Genomic DNA, 13,661 nt, shown 5'->3' with positions numbered 1-13,661 from the left:
GGAGGAATGACGGAATGGAGAAATGAGCACGGACTTGCGAGAAGGGCCTGAAGCTACAGGGGCCGGTCTACCCAGTGCCAGCGTGCTGAGCGACATGATGTTGAGCTGGTGAGTGTTAACGGGTGACTAAGGTCTGATCATAGCCCTCTGGGACAGATATGATGTGCTGTGATGAGCATGATGAAGAGAAAGAGAATATGTAGTGAAAGAAGTGGGAGAATGATTATTTTAATTGGTAGTTAGGGAGAGAAGGAAACTCAAGCTCGGACCTCTTTCCGAGCGAGTTGCATCTTCACCATTACTACTCTCTCTCTCTTCACTACGACTACTCTACTAGCTATACCTATGCTGCAGTCTATGCATATCTCATCACCTTCTTATCCCAGATGACTGGGACTTTCATCAAGTGAGTGACCAAACGAGCCGGTGAGTCACCGTTATCTGACCATAGGACAGGATATGTACCCTCGGCTCGACCCTAACTCACACTCGTTTCCATCTCTCCCTCCGCACTGTCCTGCCTCCGGTCATATATCACCGACTCCTTCTCTTCCGAATAATCAAGCCCACTGGTCTGGCTGGATCCGACAGAGAAGGAGGATGGTCCGCTCCAGAACTGTATTGCATGGAAGAGACCTGTCCTCACCTGGGCGCTCCCTTGAGCCACGCAGAGGTTCAGGATATGGAAGATAGTATGGCCATTGTGTGTCCTTGGCATCAATACGATTTCGGTCAGTTGCACTACTACTACCGTCTCAAGTAACCATTGCTGATGGTAAGATCTACGAGATGGTTCTAGCTGTAAGCTGTCATCAGGTTCGGGGAACAGATGGAGCTGACAATCAGCTACGGGTCTTAAAGCTTGCACTTACGAGGTTCAAGTGAGAGGTCAAGGAGACGATGCGGAAGTGTGGATCCAAGCTCCTCATCTCGACGAGACTGTGACATCCACCGAAGTATCCACGTCTTCTGTACAATGGGAGTTGGTAGAGATGAGAGGTGTGAGTGAAGGTGTGTCGTCATCTACTGTATCAGTCTCTCGCCGTATCATTTACTGAAATACGTAGAGTTCGCAGACCCACCTCCCCCACCAACATTGAGTAAACTCTCTTTGGAAGACCCCCCGACATTGTCTTCTTCCCAATTGGATGATTCCCTCCCTTTAGACTTGCCTGACACTCTACTCGGCTTCGCCCATCTTATCCTCCGCACTTCTCACCCACAACTCAAATGTACTCTCACACGAGAAGCAGTCTCTAGACTTCGAGCTGGCAAGTTACATTCAATTCGACCGACTGTGGCAGAAACCAACAGAGAACGATCATCCAACGGAGGTCTTCTGAATGTACCTCCTCGACAAGTCAAACTCGTCGATCCTGGTGCTGCTCCCAAAAGAGGGAAAGGAGGATCGGAAAAATCGAGGATTTTGATGTTACATGCCTTGGCAAATATTGAACAATATGCTATAGATTTAGCTTGGGATATAATTGCGAGATTCGCGGATTTTCGTGTGGAGGGGGAGAGATTACCAGTGGAATATTTCTTAGATTGGGCAAAGGTCGCAGAGGACGAAGCCAAACATTTCACCTTGTTATCGAAGAGACTTGTGGTATGTCAACTCTCTCCGTTCCCTACTTTACCTGCACCCGCTCACCCTACTTCTCTCTTCATGTCTGCCCACCTCCGCCTTTAATCCTTCATGTCTACGCATCTTTCGCCGGCGTGTGTTATGCAAGGATTGGGGACATACGCTGATATGAAATAGGAGCTTGGTTCTTACTTTGGTGCTCACTCAGGTTTGTCAATCTTAGTAAGTCATGAAACCCGACAGCTAAGTATCAGTCCACGCAGCTCTATGGGATTCTGCCGTACAAACTTCTCAATCCCTCTCGGCCAGGATAGCCATCATCCATCTCGTTGCAGAGGCCAGAGGGATCGATACGAATCCCATGACCATGGCAAAGTTACAATCTGCCGGAGACAAAGAGAGTACTAGGGTGTTGCAGATCATCCATGCAGATGAAATTACTCGTAAGTTTGAACTCTCTCATCACCCAGTAATTCCAATGAACCAATCTGAAATCTCGATGAAGTGAGTTGATCGAACAGACGTTACGACAGGACATCGATGGTTTACCTGGTTGTGAGTGTCCTCTCACTCCTACCACCATGGTCTTAGTCTGATTTTTCCCAGATGCCAGAAAAGAGGTGTAGACCCAATTACGACATTCCGACAAGAAGTTTCCGACAATTTCAGAGGGAAGATCCGAGGACCATTTAACGTTTCCGATCGTCTTACAGCTGGTTTGACCCCGGCATTCTACGAGGATCTCCGTGGGAAATTAGGACAGGATCGGGGTCAGACTGAAGGAGAAGGAGACGAATATGTACATCCTAGACTCAAGTAGCATATTTTGCATAGTACGGGTACAACATTGCATCTTTACAATCTTCCATTTATACTGAATGATTTGAGTGAGTGGAAAAGTGATGACGTAATGTAGTCTCGGGCATCCGGTTAACTCCGAGTGTGTTGAGCTATTCTGGTGGCAACCCCTCCATCAACTCTCTTCTGTCTCCTATTCATCTTTCTACTCTTTACAGCTTCAAATTCTCAGCTTTTAGTGCTCTACTACTATCTTACAAGGCTCTAAGGTAAACTAGTGTATTATAAGTGAACAAAATGGCTCGTCCCCCCTCTTGTACGTCGTCACTAGTAATCATCACACATTCCTTCCCTCTCCGCCTCTTGGACTGATATAGAGTACATCTACACACATCAATCATCATTCCGTTCATTACACGTCCTACAAATATAATGTGCCTCTCATGGTCGGAGAAACGCATGGGACGTGTATAGCTTACAGATCTATCCGATCATTCCGGACCAAGCTAATAAGTAGCAACTGGTGATGTTTTGCTTTACGTAGTAGCAATCTTCGTTCCTCCTGTTCCCGTGTAAGCTGTGGTTTTGATCCTCAACCTCACTCAGCTAATGATCTAGGTTTTTGAAGAGAGGTCAGTCTTCTCTAAAATTTTGCCAGACACACATCCTTACTAGCTCTTTTGTCTCAATCATGACTCTTCTCTCTCTCTCCCTCTCTCAGAGCTTCACCTTTTTTCTTGCATCATCTTAGTTTGGCGAAAAGACTGGGAGATCTTGGACGAGGATTAGGTCATATGGAAGCTGTGATTTCAAGAGATGGTATGGGAAAAAATGGAATCTGTGGGCTGATGTGACAGGTTGTGCCGCAGATTTATTCGTATGTTTCCCTTTTCCTTCCTGAACCGCATGACTGACAAAAAAGATTAACATCCTTCTTTGGATCCTAGGATGGATACCTGGTCAGTTGCACTTCATCTCTCGTCTCCTTGATGATAGATTCCAAATCTGTCTTACAACACGACTTATTTTACCTTCTGGTTGTTCACATCATTTACTTCCTCAACGACTCATTCGTCTATGAGTTTGATGACGCTGAGGAAAAAGCGGTCATGGTGGGTTGATCGAGAAGACTCGGATGTGGAAAGTTCCCAGAGCGAAGAAGCTAACATTTCCCACAGGTGTACTGCACGCTTTCTGGATCATTGTACGTTTCTTCACTCCTTCTCTTGCACTCACTCATTCCCCACATTTCCTAGGACATTATTTGTCCCTCTTGAACGAAGTCGTCATCGTCAACTTTCTTGGTTCATCTCATATGACAGAGTCGATATATGCCGTAGGCACTCTTGATTTGGACAATCATTCCACGATCTTCAGTAAAGGAGCCAGCCCATGGGGCTAGATTGCCTGAGAGCCAGCATGCGAAGAGGGAATTAGACTAAGCTGATCTCATAGAGCAAATACGAAACCCCGGCTAGGACTGCTTATTGATCTCTGATGAGATGTACTTGGTAAGGAGTCGGATGGTATATCATAGCGGCCAGTGGTAATATGCAATCTTTCAAAAGAGTTGGAGACATCGAACGGTCTATCAACTACTAAGTGTTCAATGTACATCTGGACATCAAACAATGACAATTTGATACATCTTACACAAACATTCGTCTTCTTTCATCCACACTATCTACTCTATTAACACATCTCAGCTTCATACGCCTTCTCATCCGACTTCATACTCAGACTCGAAAGCACAGAGATTCGATAGTGCGAAACAGATCTATGCTCGAATAACTCGGTCTTAGAGATGTCCGAAGTGACAGACGTATTCGGATCAAATAGCAAATCCAGGTTGAGCGATAGAAGGCACTTCCGTCCCATACTCATGTTTCTCATTTTTCCCACCAGGAGTGTTGATTTCGAGACTTTCCCTAATTATCAGTACATGTACCCCCAAGAAAGGTGAAGAGGGGGACATACCAAGTAGGTGGAAGGTCTTGTGCTGGGGGTAAAGCGGCAGACATGGGAGGTTGAACATTATGGAAATCTTCATCGGCCCTATACATTAGTCGTTCTCTCATATACATATCTCAACACGCCCGACTCCAAAACTTGCTAAAAGTCGTACTAAGGAATAATCCTTTGTGATGTCTTACCCACAGAGAGGACGTCGGGTGATAGTAAAGTCGTATGTGAGGTGAAAAAAGAGATGAATGAAGAAGATGGTCGGGGAGGAGAAGAAGAAGGGAATGACAAACCCTTTAACAGTCCATAATGGTCTAGGCTTAAATTTGAGCCAAGCGATACGCGCTATGAAACATCCTGCTAGGATGATGAAAGCGGCCATCATCATGAATACCGACGGTCTATGATCAGTAACGTTCTCATCTCTTTTAGAGAATGATAATGTGTTTCATCACTGGCGAGGTAGATCGCGATCGACTACAAATGACGATGAGGGACGATTGACATGACATTGTCAAACATAGAGAAGGAAGGGTTGGATTGATACGGTGACTCACCCAGGGACGACATGAGGTTGAGAACCATCTGGACTTTGTATACCAGATACTTTACCGAACATACCCAGATCAAGGGCCCACTAATAAGGTTAGTATGCTCTCTTTGTCGTACCAGGGAGTCATACTCCGAATTCTGATAAAGGGAAATTTGATCGGCTAAGAGCTAGTCTGGCCAAATTTCGGAAGGACTGAGAAGAGATGTAGGAGAAGATAGGGGAAGAGAAAGTAAAAAGAGAAACTCACAGCAATGAGAACTAAAATAGAACTCCAAAAAGTACCAGCGAATGCCCATCGGGTCCAATCATACGCTTGTAATTCTTTATTCTCCCATGCTCCACAAGCCGCCAAAGTCCATACCACCGTGAGCCAAGTGGAAACGTTTGCTTCATTGTCAGTAAATCAATCAACCCTTATGCGTCTTTTGAAACGTATTCGTAAGAACATGACCGAAGTGAAAGTACACCGGTATAGGTCATGATTAAGAACACATGACATGATTGGTCAAGAGAAGGAAGAGAGAGAGATAATGGAGGAATATCGACGGGCCGGGGGTGGGGAGGGGGGGGGGGGAGGGGGCGGAAGAGGAGTTTGTTGATAAGCGTAACAATTTTACTCACCGAATATATGCATCACACCGTTGGCAATGTGATACGACTTTGGTACTGCCCCGGTGATTTGAACAAGTCCTACCAACGTACCGAGCTGGTTGAGATTACCACCTTTACCAATACCGCGATTTGAACAAACGTCACTATTGTCAGTATACATTTCACGTCGGTACCCACATCTCCGCACAGAAATGTTTGCACATCTCACAACCCACTAAATCTCGATCCGAATACCTGCGGAAGTCTTCACTGAACGCTGTCAAGATTGGATGGAAACAAGGAGCATCTCGAGTTCTTCCACATTGCTGGAGCTTTGGAGGATTGAAAGAGAAATGAGCATATCATAGATAAGTAATTACTCACTCAAACCCCTTCACTCCAGAAGTACACCATCCCCAAGTCCCAAAGCTCACCGTCCCATTAACCGTCTTCACCTCTGCCACTGTCAAACCTGGAATGATAGGATCAGACAGAGAAGACAACAAGATGATCAAGAATGCAGCGAAGGTAGGGAAAAACAATACGGTAGCTTGATTCCCATTCCACCTTCTGTAAGGCGCATTTTGAGGTTTAGTATCGATCACCGTAATTGGTCCTAATGTCTTTTTCATCTTATCTTCTTCACGTTTCACTCTTGATGTCGACACTAACGAGTGAGGTATCTGCACCTGGCAGTGAATTAGTTAGCTTGACGTGGATCAGCGACTCTTTGTCAATCACAAAAGGTAAAAGAGACACAATAAGACTATAGGTATGATGAGTATGATTGGTGAAGTGGAGTGAAGTTGGTCCTTTGTAGACTAGTAGACGTTTCGAAGCTCCTTTGATGATCTCTCCTTGGTAGAGTTGGAAAGACAGGGTTGTTACACCATGATAAAAAGAGGGGTCAAGGGGAGAAGACGAAGAAGGGAGAGAAGTTGGGTTGCTTCATGTTGTCGTTTCCGGGATGAACGCCGGAGATCTGACGGTGAGTTCCGAAAATGGTAGATCACTTGTACTATGAGAAGAATGAGAGGGTATGAGAAAGTGTCAAATAGATGTATGCATGTTTTGTCTTTATTGTAAAGATTTGACGAATGCCTAATTTCGATTAGCTGAGATTCAAGTACGTGAAAATGAGGATTTACCAATTCTAGCTTGCGGACTTCTTCTTTGAATGCGTCTACTTGTCTTTGGCAGTCAAGTGGGTGATCTATATTCTCTCTATGTTGTCAGTCTTCACTGTCTACGTGTTGACTAGAGGTCACAGTCACAGAGTATCCATTTTGACTGGAAAGAAAGAAGCCTGCGGAGGACTAAGGAAATAAGGCGAGCAACCCAGCGTTCATAAGGAAAGTGGAGCGAGAAAACTTGGAGGTAAATGAAATCTGGACTGACAGGTAACATCTCCTCACGCTCTCCCTAGCGGATCTCACACCTTCTCCCTCTCTTGCAGCTTTTTCTTTCTTCATCCTCTCTACTTTCTCCCTCACTTCCTCAATATCCCTACCAAGCACTTCACTGCTCATCCCTGGTTTTTCTCGATCCAGGTTCTCTTTCTCCAGCGCGGCATTGATGCTTTGCAAAATCTCAGCTTCCTGTTGTCGTATATGAGCTGACTCCGCTGCGAGACGACGACGAACGACATCTTCTGGATTATTGGATGAAGTGTCTGATGGAGGGTTTGACAGTCGAGAGATGAGTGAAGGGGAGAACTGAAATCAGCAATTGTCCAAATTTCCTTACACTTCATCTTCCTTTGCATCACGTTTCCGTCTTCCTTGTTATCCCATGGTCTCTCTCTCCTCATTCCACAAACATGACTCTCGAGTGAGAGATACAATCACCCATTTAGACAACGACGGAATGTGAAACAACGGGTTGGGGGAACGGATGTATGAGGGTCGATGCAGACGTCTCACCTGAACGGAAGTCGATGGTTCAGGAGATACCACATGTTCCTGCGTCGTCGGAGCGGACTGTGAGGCGCCCATGGTCGACTTTTACCTACCGTTGGCCGTTGGGGACTGGTCGTACGGTCGGTGCGAGGTGAAGGTGGTGGCAGCGAAGAAGAAGAGGACGAACCGAAGAAATCCGAGTGTGGCACTTTCCCCCCAGTCAAACATGCTCAATGCAAATATACAGGTCTCATTTTTGGATTGTAGAGTGATACAAAGATACAAGTGGGCGTGGAGATTGACTCCGGATGCTCCGTGCTAGGTGTGAAACTGGACTGGGCCTATCAGACTGTTTGTTACCCATCATACCCATGTTGCCGACAAGTAACGTCGGGAATGAGACGTACGCCGGCCGGTATGGAGCGCCGATAGTCAACGGTTGTGGGCCAGATCTCAGTTCACAGCTTACCATTGGGAGGATTCTCCACCTGGAATTCCCCACACATCGTGAACCTTCCCCCACTGTCATGGTCCTGTATGAAAACCACTCGTCACCGAAGGAGAAGTGACTCAAGGAGCATACCATTCACGGTCTCCCTCGTTTACCCTTGCCAAGTCATGCATGCGACTACACCGACTCGGCACCCCCACCTAGCATGTTTTGATCGTAAACGCCCGACGAGTTAGATTATGTAGTCCATCCTCAGCACAGTCCACAGGCCGCAGAGATGAAGGGGCGTCAGAGGATTGTTTCAGTCCAATTGTCGACCGCCCGTGCTTCGGCTCGGTTATCTGGAACCAGGTGAAACTGATATCAGGATAACACAGTGATTGCACATGACCATGATTGAAAGCTTAGAGGAGCTTATGAGTCATGTGGACAGGCGGCTCACGTCACAAGATGAGTCAGATTACGCTTCTGACACCCCCGTAGGAATCTTCCCGGTCTCGCCGGAGCCACTTCCGGGGACGCTTAAACCTTCCCGCATAAACCTTTTTCGTTCCTTTTCCTTTTCCCCTTTCATGACTAAGACGTTTCCATCTCTTTCATATAGACCAAAACCTCATACCCTGGAGCAAGAAGACACAGAAGATTTGCTTGGCGCCCCGCTTATCACAACTGTCTGTCGAAACTCAGTCTAGACCAGTAGACGCCACTCTTTACCCACTACCCTCACATGTGCACAGGCACCAGGGTGGTAGGATATCAGCTGACATGCTATCCTCCGAATCCCCCTCTCGGTTTCTCACCTTCTCAACCTTCCCTATCTTCCACGCTCGATCGACACTAGGGAGGTCTAATATCTTTCTTGTTCGGTTCTGACAAACGTGTGTGAATCCAAGACGTTCGAACGCGTAATCCTCCACCCTCGTCTTCACCTTCCCTCGTCATGCTCTTCGCACGCTTACTGTTTCTGGATCCTTCAACAAGGTCTTATCGTAGTTTGGCCGACTCATCTGTTAGATCGGGCCCCGAAGTTCACTTGGACACTCACCAACCCTTGTAATCTCCCCACTTTCCTGGTCTTGGAGGGATGGAAACCTCCGAGGAGTTGTTCATCGTACCTCGTCCATCACCGCTTAGTCCGACCGCGTTCCGAACATCTGTGTCGTGCACAGACGACTACTCAGGAAGAAGGGCAACAAGTACGGACCCTTTGTTTTGGGTCGGATCTCGGAGTCCTGAGGGTTTTCTATTTACTCCGACTGCCCGCCGGCGCGTCGAAGACGGTGATCCGGGGTCAAAAACGATTGCAGGAGCATATTTTCATCTGTCTTTCGAGTTAACAATCATCACTGACAGCTGACTCATTACTCATCACAGCCTTTGCACAAATCCCGTTCAAGCACATCAATTTCACAAGAGACATCCACGACACAGGAACATCAGTGTACTTAAGGGACGAATCAAGGAAGGGTTTTTGGTGGAACTCCGCGTGAATCTGCGTATCCTTTTCCGACCTACGGACCAAAGTCTTTGATTGAACGGCCCGGGGAGGTCCCATCATCATCAACGCCAACATCAAAGATTATTCTTTCAAGGCGTCATTTTCAATCAACCAACGATCCGAGCCAAGAGACTTCCAACAAACACGGGACGAGCTCAAAAGCACACACCGAGACGTCATACATGCGTCCTACAAACCTGGTCGGGAAAATTTGTCCAAAATAAATGATTGTGGAGGTCAAACCTTTGTCCTTTCCACTTAGGGTCTAGATCGCAACTTCGCCTTTGTCACAGGTCTACCCAGGTCGTCTAAGCGAGAGTGGGCAGTGACGTCCGAACCATTATTAGAGCCCAATCCGAAATTGGTCCTTACTTGGCGGAACGGACTACGCCATTGATCCACCCCATCTTTCTCCACCCCCCTTCTCCTCCTTTGACCTTTGGGCGCGGCGGAAGCACCATTCTTTCGGTCATTCTACAGGTATTCGGGTCCGATTCTTTGGGTATTGGTCCCACGCTACTCGGGCGCTTGAGATTGGATGAGAAGCATTACACGGACAACGGAGTGAGTAAACATCCGAGGGGGTTACGTTCGATCTGGGCGTTTGCTTGTCCTTCGAGGGAGTTCCGGCCAGAATTTGACGTCAGCAAGGAGGACTCCTCCAGGCACCGTCAAGGGCTTCCGGTAAGGACACGGTCAAACCTGCTACGGATACGGGTTACGGGACACGGCTGCGGCTACGGAATCGGGTTGGGTCATTAAACATATCTTTCCAAGAAGGTCTACAAGTCTAATCCAAATCTACCCCTTTACATTGACCCCTTGCCCTCGCCAGGTTCGACCTGTACTGGGCGCCCCGTGTGCAAAGAACGAACCGATTCGAGCTACAAGGTCCCACGCATTGATCACGGCTTTTGATGATCGGTCAACGCTACGAGCATACGACCGACCTAGACAATACCCTGATCCAAACATTCTCACCCCTTGCCTTTACCCTCAACCTTCGTATTCCTTGTGCTTCACTTTATCCTTTCTACCGTCGACCAGTCAACCCCGCGTAACTCCCCATCGTCAGTCAGCTGATCAAAGGCTTGACTCTCTCGCCCCGAAAATTCGATCCATAGTCTCACTCCGTCGGCATCAGCAATATCATCAACCTCTAAAGGATCTATGAGAGGTTGACACAAAAACGTCGTGAGTTTTCATTGACCTTTGGTTCTGGCCCTCGTCTCGGTTCTCGGGATCAAAGACAAAGGTGGGCAACGTTCGGAAGAGGGCGAACCTATAGGAAGTGGGGGTCAAACGTCGTCTGTTGTCAGGGAACTTTCAGGTTGAGGGTGGGGGGAGATTCTTTCACATTCGTATCACTCGAAAATACCCTCTGATTCCAGAACAAGGGAAAGACAGTGTGTGACGAAGGGGGGTTGGGGGTGGGGGAAGATTGAGTGTAAAAGGCGATGAGATCTACGTATAAGTTTGAATGGGTTGTCCGAGAATCTTCCCCCCCCCCTAATGGCTCACCAATTGCCCCTTTTATTACAGCCACCCAATCCCCCAATCAGGCGTTCCCGTCACGAGGCTCAACTCGTCCCCTCCCCGCCCCTTTGGTTCCCCGCTGACCGGATACAGATTGTTCTCGAGTTAGCAGCCGTCGTCGTCGTCAGAGCCGATCTGAACGGCGACGATTGAGAACAAAGTAAAGTTTCGTCTCCTCGCTACTGGCCCCTACCTATAGTACAAACACGGGGGTGACCGCTTTCTGATTGGTCGCTATCATCGGCCTGTGCGTCAGCTTTAAAGTGTATCGCCTCGAGCGTTACGTGGATGACCAAGAAGCTGGTGACGGATAGATGAGCGAGGCTGAACCTAATCCACCCAACCCACCTGGGGTCAAGAGACGACTATCCCTTCGTCTAGGTGGAGGCGGTGCGGGGGAAAGTGTTAGTCCACTCAAACGCACACGGGTTAGAGATGCAACTTCAAAGGAACTTGGTGAGCTTGTCTGTCTCAGGGTGATGATGAACATCCCTGATAGCGCGATAGCCCCCGTGCCGACGAACCGAAACCGTGATGTATCTCACACTCACACCACTCTTTCAACATCTTCTCTCACCTCTCCGAACAGCAGTAGTGACCACGACACGTCTACCGACATCGACCCGCCTACGCGGGAAGGGCGTCCTGCTCCTCTCAGCGTCTCCATCATCCCGGCCCCCGCGGCCATGTCGAGACAGGCTCGAGCCATCTTCACCTCTCCAAGACAGACTGTACCCATGTGGCAAACAGTTCAATCCTCTGTCTCTGCGGGTGAAGAAGATCAACCTCCAGCCATGTCTTCCTCTCGAGCTCACTCTCGTCAACACCCCTATACACTCTCCACCTCTGCGCCCCCTCGTGTCCCCAGTCCCCCGGGATTCAGTCTTTCGACCGGTGCACCTTTGGTCAACCCTCCCGCCAAAACCCAAGCAGCGTTCGTGGGAAAGCTGTACGCAATGTTGGAGGATGAGGATATTCTCAAAACGGGATTGATACATTGGTCGCCTGACGGATCGATCTTTACATGTCCCAATCCTACCGAGTTTGCCAAGTGAGTCTGCGATCTGCGACTTTTTGAGGATAACATGTCTCTCTCCGCGAATGTATGCATGCGCTAACGTGACAGAGTTGTCCTGCCACGATTCTTCAAGCATAACAATTGGCAGAGTTTTGTTAGACAACTCAACATGTATTCGTGAGTCGAAACTTTTCCTTTGCTCCACTTTTAGATTTTTCCGCACGGATCGCGCGCGAGATGAACTTTTGACCACTGCTGATCTCTTATAGGTTTAACAAGGTTGGCAATCCCTTCTCCCCATATACATCTTACCTCCTCGCTGACATATCGCAGGTAAACGACGTGTTCGCTACCACTTCAGATCCACAGGCGTGGGAATTTCGACACCCCCTTTTCCGTCGGGGAGAACCTCACCTTTTGGCTAGCATCAAACGCAAATCCACTCGTCCGAACCATGCCGACAAGGAGGCGACGTCTCCGGAAGAAGCGGAGACTCCACGTGCGGTTGCAGGCTGGATGAGGGAAAGAGAAAGAGATAGGGCACCGGGATGGAGAAGCTCACCACCACCTCAGGAATACGCAGGAAGGGTTTACGGATACAACATGCAAACTGGAGAGACCGTCGTTCCACGTCCTAGCGAACCTAATCGTGGACCTTCTAGCCTCTCTCTCGACTCTCATCCTCCTCTATCGGCTTCTCTTCGACAACAACAATCAGAAGCTCCAAGATACCATCCTGATCCTAATCGACCTCCTTTACCCCCACAACATTTCGCGGGTTTTCCAGAATCACCTTACTATCCTCAACCACCTACTTCTCATCCGTCACCAGCAGAAGCACTCGTTGCGCAAGTCACTTCCTTGGAAGATCGCGTGATGCGTCTGACCGAGTTGCTAAATCGAGAAAGGGTGGATCATGCTCGTTCTTCCCTCGATTTCGCCTCGTATCTTTCAAAGATTGCCGGTTGGATAGGTGTACAGCAACGTAAGTGTATCTGCTTTTTCCTGCGTCTTTCACAACTACCATCCCGTATGATCTTGATCTGGCGTCAATGTATGTCTGTTGACAAATAGCACCTCCGCCATTGGAGCTACATTCCCTACAAGACACGTTGACTCGCGCGATCAGCGATTATCAACACCGTTACGAACAACTCATGGCATCCGATGCGTTGGCTAGTTTGGCCAGTGGTGAATTGACGATTCGGGATCAGAGGGAAGAGCGTGCTCGAGTACCACGTAAATTTCCTTTTTCTTTTCCCCTTGCATCAAAACTCCCCTTCTCGTGTGAGGCTAAGCCAATTGTAGTAACTTCGGAGGAAACGTCAAACCAGAATTGGAAACCTGACTGACTTTCAGTTGATCCTCCTCTTTCGGCCCGAGCTCCTACCCTTCCTGATCCACGATTGACCCAAGCCAACCCCACTCCACGCTCTTCCCCACTAATGATCAATTTCCCCACCGGTCCACCTTCTCAGCCCACGTCTCATCAACTTCATCCTGCTCATCCCACTCTACCCAACCATCAAACCCTTCAGCCTCTTCAATCACTTCAATCATCTCACTCACGTCCAATCGATGTTCCCAAAATACCCTTTTCGACCTCTCCTCTCACCTGGACTCATCCTAACAATCATGCTCATACTCGTCAAGGAAGAGTTGGACTAGGCTCTACTCCAAGCTCCAGCTCAGAAGGAACAATACTGCCTCCTCTATCAGGAAGAATGGAAGAGGAGCTCAAAATAGACCGAGGCTATCCGAGCTCAAA

At 48.2% G+C, this 13,661-nt stretch overlaps 4 protein-coding genes across 4 annotated transcripts; 2 read left to right on the top strand and 2 right to left on the bottom strand.

Annotated features, from left to right (window-relative positions):
- Positions 1 to 22: 22 nt before the first annotated feature.
- On the top strand, positions 23 to 2,408 carry TREMEDRAFT_66780 (uncharacterized protein; the record flags this gene model as incomplete). The annotated part of the gene is made up of 9 exons (XM_007001812.1): positions 23 to 108; positions 457 to 731; positions 781 to 801; positions 847 to 1,011; positions 1,068 to 1,609; positions 1,766 to 1,796; positions 1,843 to 2,031; positions 2,110 to 2,143; positions 2,195 to 2,408. 9 exons carry the CDS (start codon positions 23 to 25, stop codon positions 2,406 to 2,408), a joined length of 1,557 nt encoding a protein of 518 aa, XP_007001874.1.
- A 4,133-nt stretch (positions 2,409 to 6,541) lies between these two features.
- TREMEDRAFT_70657 (uncharacterized protein) lies at positions 6,542 to 7,524 on the bottom strand. Its single transcript, XM_007001943.1, has 4 exons — positions 7,415 to 7,524; positions 6,891 to 7,207; positions 6,641 to 6,716; positions 6,542 to 6,593 (listed from the first exon to the last, which is right to left on the bottom strand). The coding sequence occupies exons 1-4, from the start codon at positions 7,484 to 7,486 to the stop codon at positions 6,570 to 6,572; spliced, it is 489 nt and encodes a 162-aa protein (XP_007002005.1). The 5' UTR covers positions 7,487 to 7,524; the 3' UTR covers positions 6,542 to 6,569.
- Positions 7,525 to 8,301: 777 nt separating this feature from the next.
- Positions 8,302 to 8,951, bottom strand: TREMEDRAFT_58402 (uncharacterized protein; the record flags this gene model as incomplete). The annotated part of the gene is made up of 4 exons (XM_007001195.1): positions 8,302 to 8,417; positions 8,560 to 8,770; positions 8,801 to 8,843; positions 8,887 to 8,951. 4 exons carry the CDS (start codon positions 8,949 to 8,951, stop codon positions 8,302 to 8,304), a joined length of 435 nt encoding a protein of 144 aa, XP_007001257.1.
- A 2,238-nt stretch (positions 8,952 to 11,189) lies between these two features.
- TREMEDRAFT_58401 (uncharacterized protein) lies at positions 11,190 to 13,639 on the top strand (the record flags this gene model as incomplete). The annotated part of the gene is made up of 6 exons (XM_007001194.1): positions 11,190 to 11,926; positions 12,002 to 12,070; positions 12,163 to 12,878; positions 12,968 to 13,132; positions 13,253 to 13,462; positions 13,575 to 13,639. 6 exons carry the CDS (start codon positions 11,190 to 11,192, stop codon positions 13,637 to 13,639), a joined length of 1,962 nt encoding a protein of 653 aa, XP_007001256.1.
- Positions 13,640 to 13,661: the final 22 nt, after the last annotated feature.

This window comes from Tremella mesenterica, assembly GCF_000271645.1.
Source record: "Tremella mesenterica DSM 1558 unplaced genomic scaffold TREMEscaffold_1, whole genome shotgun sequence".
Lineage (NCBI taxonomy): Eukaryota > Fungi > Basidiomycota > Tremellomycetes > Tremellales > Tremellaceae > Tremella > Tremella mesenterica.
The sequence above is the reverse complement of the archived record's forward strand: the minus strand, read 5'-3'. Positions and strand labels throughout refer to the sequence as shown.